Source organism: Garra rufa, chromosome 21 (genome assembly GCF_049309525.1).
Source record: "Garra rufa chromosome 21, GarRuf1.0, whole genome shotgun sequence".
NCBI classification, from domain to species: domain Eukaryota; kingdom Metazoa; phylum Chordata; class Actinopteri; order Cypriniformes; family Cyprinidae; genus Garra; species Garra rufa.
In genome coordinates, this window is record NC_133381.1 from 28,145,497 (window position 1) to 28,154,602 (window position 9,106).

At 39.3% G+C, this 9,106-nt stretch overlaps 2 protein-coding genes across 2 annotated transcripts; one reads left to right on the forward strand and one right to left on the reverse strand.

The window, feature by feature from the left end:
- The first annotated feature begins 1,113 nt into the window (after nt 1-1,113).
- egr2a (early growth response 2a) lies at nt 1,114-3,276 on the forward strand. The gene is made up of 2 exons (XM_073827376.1): nt 1,114-1,436; nt 2,048-3,276. The coding sequence occupies exons 1-2, from the start codon at nt 1,265-1,267 to the stop codon at nt 3,064-3,066; spliced, it is 1,191 nt and encodes a 396-aa protein (XP_073683477.1). The 5' UTR covers nt 1,114-1,264; the 3' UTR covers nt 3,067-3,276.
- Nucleotides 3,277-4,161: 885 nt separating this feature from the next.
- adob (2-aminoethanethiol (cysteamine) dioxygenase b) lies at nt 4,162-5,789 on the reverse strand. The gene has a single exon (XM_073827308.1). It carries the CDS (start codon nt 5,567-5,569, stop codon nt 4,802-4,804), a length of 768 nt encoding a protein of 255 aa, XP_073683409.1. The 5' UTR covers nt 5,570-5,789; the 3' UTR covers nt 4,162-4,801.
- Between the last annotated feature and the right edge of the window lie 3,317 nt (nt 5,790-9,106).

Consider the following 9,106-nt stretch of genomic DNA (forward strand, 5'->3'; position numbering starts at 1 on the left):
TTGATTTGTAATATGCATTGCTAAGAACTTCATTTAGACTTTAAAAGCGATTTTCTCACTATTTTGACTTTTGATTCTTCAGATTGCAGATTTTCAAACCATACATCAATGGAAAGCTTATTTTTTCAAAGCTTACACTTTCAGAAATCTCATTTTCAAATAATTGACCCTTATGACTTGTTTTGTGGTCCAGGGTCACATATGTATAGAAATATTTCAAAAGCAAATTAAATGAACTAAATGAAAACTAATAGTGCCTGTAATTAGGTGACATGTTTTGTTAAACAGCTTCTAAAACTACTCTGAGATATAAATGCATTGAAATGCGTCAACATGCTATGCAAAATATAGTTAAATATTCTGTCTGTCTGTATATTGTTTTTACAGGTGTTTTACCTGTATTTTGAATTTACACTTCAATGCGTTTGTGTTTCAGTTAACAGAAATGTCCGTAAAATGAATGGATAATGTCCAATTAATGAACTACGAGGCATAACTAATGTCTGTTTTCAGTAATCAAGATGTTTAAACGCAATGATCTTGTTACCGAGGAAAAAAAATTCTGTAGCCTATATTAATAAATATGTTTCCTAAACTGTCTAGAAGCTAGAATAACTTTCCAACATATTAAAATATCACTTTCCTGAATTTAGTTTTATTAAGGTTCCGCTGTGGGACGTGAACTCGGCGTGGCTCGTTATTTTCCGTGTCGAGTTTCCCGGATGCGTCCCATATAAGTCAAAAAGGGCGTGTTTGAGATTACCGGATAATATCCATTTATGGGGTGCAACCTAACCGGAATTCCTGATAATAACATAACACCAAAAGTCAATATTAATGAAAAAGCATCTAAATGCTTCACAGAGCGCAAATCGAATTCGATATAATATCAATATATGCACAACACATCATTAACAACAAATTAAAGTTATGTTTGAGTCAGAGATTTGTCTAAACAGAGATCCCGTGTCGTCACATGGCCAAAAGCAAAAAAAAAAGCCCAACCCGTTTTTTCTGTCCTTGTATGGTCAGTGACGTCATGGGGCATTGACAGGAGCTTCTTAAATGCATACTCCGACATAAAGTTTCACTTATTGCGGCGGCACATATGAAGGGAGCTGATGAGCTCTAACAGACCGATGCGGGCGTTTATGATGACAGCTCTCTAGTGAACATATTTACAACACATCAACCAGATCATAAAAGCTCTGAGAACAACTTAATAAAATTCAGCTTCTTTTTAAAATCAACACCGAGGATCAAAATGACAGCGACAGCTAGTACCAGGGATAAAATTAACGCGTCGCTCAATGATTTAATGCGCTGTCTTCCATCACACGGATACTCTCTGGATGAGATTCCCACATCAGTGCCGACAGGCTTCTCTCATGTGGATGTGGGGGTTTGCTCTGACCAGTTCAGTGACGCGTCGGGAGGTAAGAAAATATTAGGATGCTTAATAATAAAAGTAATATTCATTGAGGATGTGGAACCATGCGTTTTTGAGTTAAAAAAGAAAATAATGCCTGTGCGCACTGTACTTGTTTGCTTGATTGTGAGTTGGTTTTAAACAACTATTTCAAAGCTATGGTGCTCCAATCTTCCTTTGGAATACTGTTGGGTAAACAATGAGCAACATTTTGATATGCAAGGCAAGAGAGCCTAAACTGGTTTTATCTCGTTGCCTATGCTACACTTTAACAATTCATTAATTTGAATTTATGGTCTAAATCAGTATTTAGATTTTTTTTCCACGTTACTTTGGACAGTCTGTCTTTTGTCGGGGCAAAACTATTTCTTTCTAAACCTTTAAATAGGCTATTTATATCTCCTCTCCAGTTCATTTAGAGGAAGGGCATTCAGTATTAGACTAAAAATATTTCACTGCGATACATTTGGTCCAACCAGAATATCAAGATACCCGCATATATTTTGCCACCTACATACTATCATTAGAAAACAAACTGAATATCCACGTGCCGAATACGCCATTTGCTGGAAACACACGCAATTGTTCAACAGAAACGTCTTGCTTTTCCTCCTACAGGTGGCTTGAGCACCGACAGCTTTGGCGTGGAAAAACGGGGCCTTGAACTGACAGACCCGAGCAAGTTTTCTCCACACAGTGCGCCTGTCGCCTACACAGGGAAAATTTCCATCGACGCGCAGGGAAGTTGGAATCACGACGGCATAATAAACTTTGTCAGCGCCGGAGTGCAAGAGAGGCCACCTTCCCCGGGATCATTCTCCTCGGGCTCTCCCTCAGGTCCCACAGAGCCAGACTGCTCCAAAATAGGTCAGACACTTGCCAACATGGAGCATATGTACACAGGGCCACCCCCGTACACCTGTAGTGCCGATGGTTACCAGGACCCCTCGGCTTACCTGTCGACCACAACGTGCCCCATGACATACGCCACTCCCTCTTATTCAACCCCAAAGTCAACTATAGACGGGACGCTTTTTTCCTTAATTCCCGATTATGGCGGGTTCTATCAGACAAGCAACAGTCAAAGGGACAACATGGCTGTATTTCAGGACATTAAGCCATTTTCGTGCTCTTTGGAGTCTATCAGAGTCCCGCCACCTCTGACTCCGTTGAACACCATAAGAAATTTTACACTGGCGTGTCCCGTGGACGGGCCAAGGCCGCCTATGGACTGCACCAATCCGCAAAGCGTCCCACTCAGACCAATCATGCGGCCGCGGAAGTACCCGAATCGACCGTGCAAGACGCCGGTCCATGAGCGGCCGTACCCCTGCCCGGCTGAGGGATGCGACCGGAGGTTTTCGCGCTCGGATGAGCTGACACGCCACGTTCGCATCCACACCGGCCACAAGCCGTTTCAGTGCCGCATCTGTATGCGCAGCTTCAGCCGGAGCGACCACCTCACGACTCACATACGCACACACACGGGCGAGAAGCCCTTCTCCTGTGACTTCTGCGGCAGAAAGTTTGCGAGGAGCGACGAGCGAAGGAGGCACACAAAAATCCACCAGAGACAGAAAGATAAAAAGGGGTCTGCGTCTTCTCACAGCTCGAGTGCCGACGGTACAGCGATGTGAACGAACAGTTTAATACGTTTTGACTGCTGGTTAGTCGTTGCCCCATTTAAACCTGGAACTTTGTGTGCGCACAAACGAAGGCAGCTTATGATTTAAGTGTTGAATGTGGTTTGTTGTAGTAACTAGACAACGTCCTTATCACAGATTTCATGTGATGCCAAATGTTGTTCTGAGATATAGTGTTTACAATGAGTCTTTTTATTGACATTGTTACTGTTGTGTGTCTGAATAAAATGATAAACACAAGGTGTATTTTCTGAGAATCTAAATGGTGTATGGCGTTACAATGTTATAACACCAGAGGTCGCGATTTGACAAACTACTGATTGCGGCTAATAAGGTTGTGGGAAAAAACATGGCTAGCCTACACTGCCGTTTTAAAAGGGTAATTTGATTTGATTTGACAGTAAAGACATTCGTAATCTCAGAAAAGATTTCGATTTTAAAGATTATTATTACATAATAAGCAGTGCAACTTTTTCAACATTGATAATTGACATGTATTGAGCACCAACGCAGCATATATGACCCTGGATCACAAAATTACTCATATGGGTGAATTTTCTGAAATTGAGATTTAGATCATCTGAAAGCTGAATAAATACACTTTCCATTTGTTAGGATAGGATCATATTTGGCCAAGACACAACTATTTGAAAATCTGGAATCTGAGGGTGCAAAAAAATCAAAATACTAAGAAAATCGCCTTTAAAGTTGTCCAAGTTCTTAGCAATGCATATTACTAATCAAAAATTAAGTTTTGATATTTTATAGTAGGCAATTTACAAAATTGATCATGATCATTACTTAATATCCTAAAAATGTTTGGCTTAAAAGAAAAATCGCTAATTTTTGGCTATTGCTACAAATATACCCCTGCTACTTCATGGATCATGCAACACTGAAGAATGAGTTAAAGTCAGCTTTGCCATGTTAAAACAGAAAACAATTATTATTATTATTGTTTTAATACTGTAGTATTATAAAACTGTAATAAGTACTGTTTTTTTTTTATAAAAGACACCTTGGTAAGCATAAGAGATGTTGGCTGTAAAGAATCTAAAATGTATCTAGAAAATCAGCAAGACTAGTTTCTACTGCATTTTTTATTAGCTGAAGTCTAAGGAAAAACAGAACTTTAATTCCTAAAATTCACGTCACATTCTTCATAGTATTTCAAATATCTTATTAATTTCCATTAGTTAACGTGTCATCCTGGCTAAGTGCTTGTTGTTATAATTACCAGGAGTGTTCAAATAAGTATCCAGTGTTACACAGGCCAATTTGTCAAGTGAGTGTTGTCAAGCCTGTAGCTAAACATTTCAGTGTTCTGAGATCGCTTAATGCATTATTAACACAATATATCAATGGAAACCAGATGAGCAGATTCCCGCTCTGATAGACTCTGTAAAGCCTTTGTTAAACCAAATCTCACATCTGCTGCAAATATTTAAATATTTATCACATGCTATACAAAGTGAATCCAGGCAACAGAGAAAGAACACAGACTAGTTCTTTTGTTATACCTGTACACAAAATCAAAATGCAGTCTGCATGCAAACACTGGAAATGTATGGACGCATGTAGAAAATAATAGCCAAACGACAATTAAAAGTAAAAGACAGCAGCTGTGATAAGTGCCTGTGCATTTCAAATAAACCACTGTAGTTTTGATAAGGTAGCCAGTCTGACAAGTAAGGAAAAGAACAAGGCCGCCAGTTTATAGTCAGATCCTTCAGAGGGACACATTAGGCCCTGGGTAAGGTTCACCACCACACCAGAATTCACTAGGCTGTGGTATTTCCATAAGCCACAGGTCGCCCTGTTCCTGAGCTTCGCTCTTTCTATCTGCAGTCTCTGAATGGGCATGCAAAACTTTATAATAATGACAGTCTCTCCCTTCATCCGGATCATACGGCGGTGATAAGATGTCAAGGAAAGCGGTGGGTCCGTCAATAGCGTCTATCTGGTGGATATTGTCCTTTTGGGGTGACAGCACACAAGGGCCGTTCTCCTCCGTGTATTCCCCCACCGACCTCAGCACTGCAGGCCGAAGCGAGCTCCTCTGGAAGGGCATCAGCGGAGGGTTGAACTGCACGCCGCTGGCACCTTCTCTAGGTTTATCCAACCTGTCGAAACAGCTGATTCGTACCTTGCCGTAAATCACCTTCAGCATGCCGTACATTCCCGGATGATCATGCAGGGGTATCGAAGCGCCCGTTTTTAATAAAAACACCCCCATGCTGAACGTGTCGGTCTCGTAGATGTGCATGTATGTGACGGGAGGCGCGATGCGCTGGGACGACATTGGGGCGCTCTCGATGGTCCGGGGTACAATCTTCAAATCTGCCGTTCTGACCTCCGCCATAAGGCTTTTCAGCTTGCTCAGATTCTCCAAAAACACTTTATTGTGTTCCCCGACAACCGAGGGGTGTCGGAATGTCGTAAGGGCCTGTTTGGCGATTTTCTGGACAGTGGAAGTCATGTTGTCTCGTGGCATCATAACGCAAGTGTCCAGCGTCAACTTGACATTCAACTTAACGCGCCAATTTTTTACGCGCCTTGCTCCTTCTGCGACCTGAAGTGCAGGTCCCGTTTCAGAGATTACCTTCTTATTTAGACCATCAAAATCGACACCATGTGTAAACGCTTAAGCGCAGCCTTAGGAATACCGTAAGGATCAAATCATCTCTGGCCATGACTACTCCATATACAGGCATCTGATTCACACGTACGCAATGTCAACACTGTTATACGTCATGCAGAGCATTATGGGAAACGTAGTTTTTCACTATTGTGAAACTTAAGTAATATTACAACATTGATTGATTTCAGAACTCGTGGTGTATTATTTGTAAACTTTAATCAAACCAGTTTATCGCGAATAAAAAGATATTCGTGAAGATCGTACAAGGACGTTGCGTGAGATATTATACGTTAACGGGTTACTACAACTCCCAGAACATATATGATCTCTTTAAGGGGCAATGACACTTTAGTCTTTCTCCACCACTCAAGACAATACTCACGCTGTGAAAATGCTGTGATAAGTGTGAAAGTTATGGATGATGACCACAAAAATATATTTGGACATGTAAATATCATTACATTAAACACAAAATATCAAACCAAGTGGCATTTATTTTTAAGAAAGAGAGCACAAGCACTTTTTTCTTTTCTTTTTCTTTTTTTTTTTTTTTTTTTTTACAAAATTTAAGTTTAAGTTAAATAAATGTCTGGGAAAATATAGAAATGCCCAAAGGAGTTGAACAGATATCGTGTATTTAGACACTTTTGGACGTTCTGAACAGCACTTGTGTGAGCTTGAGGGTAACCGACTTAATATTAACCAGCTTGTCTTGTTCATTGAATAAGTCAAAATTTTGCCGTCTTCCGGGACAAATTCACAGAGTAGCAAAAGTTTGTTGTTATATGACTTTGGCAACAAGGTGATAATGTACGTGTGTGAGCGCACGCGACAGAGAGAGAGAGTGTGTGTGAGAGAAAGATGCGGGAAAGGAAGTAGCGTTCAGTTAAAAAATAGTTTATGTTAGCTTGTCCTGTCAGTTGCAGGTTGAAGCTTAACTTGTTAATTAGCGTTCCCTTCAAGATATGATTATTAAAATTACCTCTAGCTTACTGAAGAATGAACCGTACACAATTACCTTCCACCCAGACTTTCATACACTAAATGGATGCTGTGCCTTTTTTTCTCTTGAAACAAGGGGCAGTTGCAACATTGCTAATTTCTTCAAGCAGGAATAAGATACAGTGATAATATTCATACTGCACATGCTTTATTGGCCCCTCATACTTCCTGGAAGAAATCAGCCACATGTGATCATTCCTTCTACCCAAAAACATTTTCTTGGTAAAAATAAATAAATAAATAAATAATAATAATAATAATTTTTTAGATGAGATTTTTGGTCATGGTGTCTAAGTTGTTTGTGTGACATATTGTAAAAACATAACATTTTAATGCGTTAGCTTCTAATAGGCATAGCGTATGCCAATGATATGTTGTCAAGCTAATACACCAATTTTATCATGGCTATCACTGTAGGGACAATTGCAACACACTGTTGCAACCATCCCAACATGCTGGCCCTTACCACAATATTGATTTAAAAGCTTGCCATAACATTACAAAATTGTAATTTTATAATGATAATACTAATGAACCCCTTTAATAGTTAGGTATCTCTCCTTTTTTTAAGTGAATAGGTAAAAAAAAAATTACTTGATTAAAGTTTTTTTTTTTACAGCCAATTTACCTTTTTAAAGACTGTGGCTGTGCACAAATAAAATAAAGAAATTACAAAATTATATTTAAGAATGATTTATGTATAAATTGTACATATATTATAATATGTACACATGTTGCAGCAATATGGGTGAGCAGCTGACAGATGTGGCTTTATTGTATTAAAATTTCAGCTTTTTAATACAAACAGTCTCTGAGAAACTAAAGGAAATGCAAAAAGTGTTGCAACCATCCCCACTCTCCCCTACAGCATGGAAAATTAAATTTGAAAGGTATGTCATAAAAGACAAATGGACTCCAATGTTGTTTGGTTTCCAACGTGCTTTGAAATATCTTCTTTTATTTTCCATAGAAGAAAAAATCTTAAAGGAGTCTAGACATGGATTTTTCAATTATTTTAATATGTTCCATGAGATTTACTTATAATAAAGTTTATTGCTCAAAAAACTAATACATATGTGGAAAAATTATTTTCAACCCTCATTTTAACCCTCTGTCTAGTGTGAACGCTGCTATCCGAACCCTGGTGCACGCAAAACAAGCAGACCGAGACTGCTAAAAAGATGGGTCTCGGTCTGCTTCCAAGCTAATTCTGGTGCAGTTTGAATTAAATATGAATGCAACAAAGACCAAATACTTCTAAACAAACCAAAACAGGAAGTAATGACAAAAATGTGACTTTCATGAAGGGAACAGTCTTTCAAAAATGCCAGTTTAAACGCTAAGCAGACAAGGACCAAATGTATAATTTTTCTTTTTGGTCCAGAGCAAATTAACCAAATGAACTGAACTATAAATGTGAACACACCTTAAAACCTGACCAATCAGGTTGTGAACCTATCACTATGCCTTTAGGTTCACTGTCAAAAATGCCAGTGTAAACGCTAAGTGGACGAGGATTTTCCTTTTTGGTCCAGACCAAATGAAACAAACTACAGTTGTGAACACACCCCAAAATGGTGCGATTGCTCTGTTAGTGCCATTCATTTAAGTAAGGGTGAACTTTGCCATCCGAACACTTGTGCACACCAAACAAGATCATCAGAGTTTGTTTGAAAGCAGACTGAGTGCCATCTTTTTAGAGGTCTCGCTCCACTTTCAAACGAACTCTGGTGCTCTGTTAGTGCAGTTCATTTGAGTAAGTGTGAATGCTGCCATCCGCTGTGTCTTGTTTGCAAAACAAAATACTCTGATCAATCCTCAGACACAATCCGGGATGGCATTAAAAATAAACTATACACTTGTTTTTTATGCTGGGATCCTTCTAGGTTTGGTTCGCTGTCAAAAATGCCAGTGTGGACCAGGACCAAATGTATCATTTTTCTTTTTGGTCCAGACCAAATGAACCAAAGAAACCAAACTACAAGTGTGAACACACGATCCTCAGACACGATCCGGGATGGCATTAAAAATAAACTATACACTTGTTTTTTTTATGCTGGGATCCTTCTGATATCTGTACAGAGATGTGAACGAGCTGTTTAAACCAAACGCTGTCGAAGCGAACGTTTGTCCTACTGACGACAGACACAAGCGCGTAGACTGTCAAAAAATTGAATGCACATCTGTTTGTATCCAGTGTAGACAAAGTGATGATTGTAATTTCTAATTGCTTTTGATGTGACGTCATACTCACATTCAGTGTATTTAGGTGATTAGCTGTTAAGCTACTGAATGCCAGTGGGCGGGGCCTGTGGTAAGAATTTGACTATTCATCAATGCCTTGCTCTGGAGGCAGTGTATATACAACTATTTGTGCCCGAGTGACATCAC

What these genes read in the sequence shown, in the direction of transcription:
- egr2a (XM_073827376.1), top strand. Translation starts at nt 1,265, where the DNA reads ATGACAGCGACAGCTAGTACCAGGGATAAAATTAACGCGTCGCTCAAT. An exon ending in GTTCAGTGACGCGTCGGGAG is followed by an intron (nt 1,437 to 2,047) that starts GTAAGAAAATAT and finishes TTCCTCCTACAG; the next exon opens with GTGGCTTGAGCACCGACAGC.
- adob (XM_073827308.1), bottom strand. Translation starts at nt 5,569, where the DNA reads ATGATGCCACGAGACAACATGACTTCCACTGTCCAGAAAATCGCCAAA.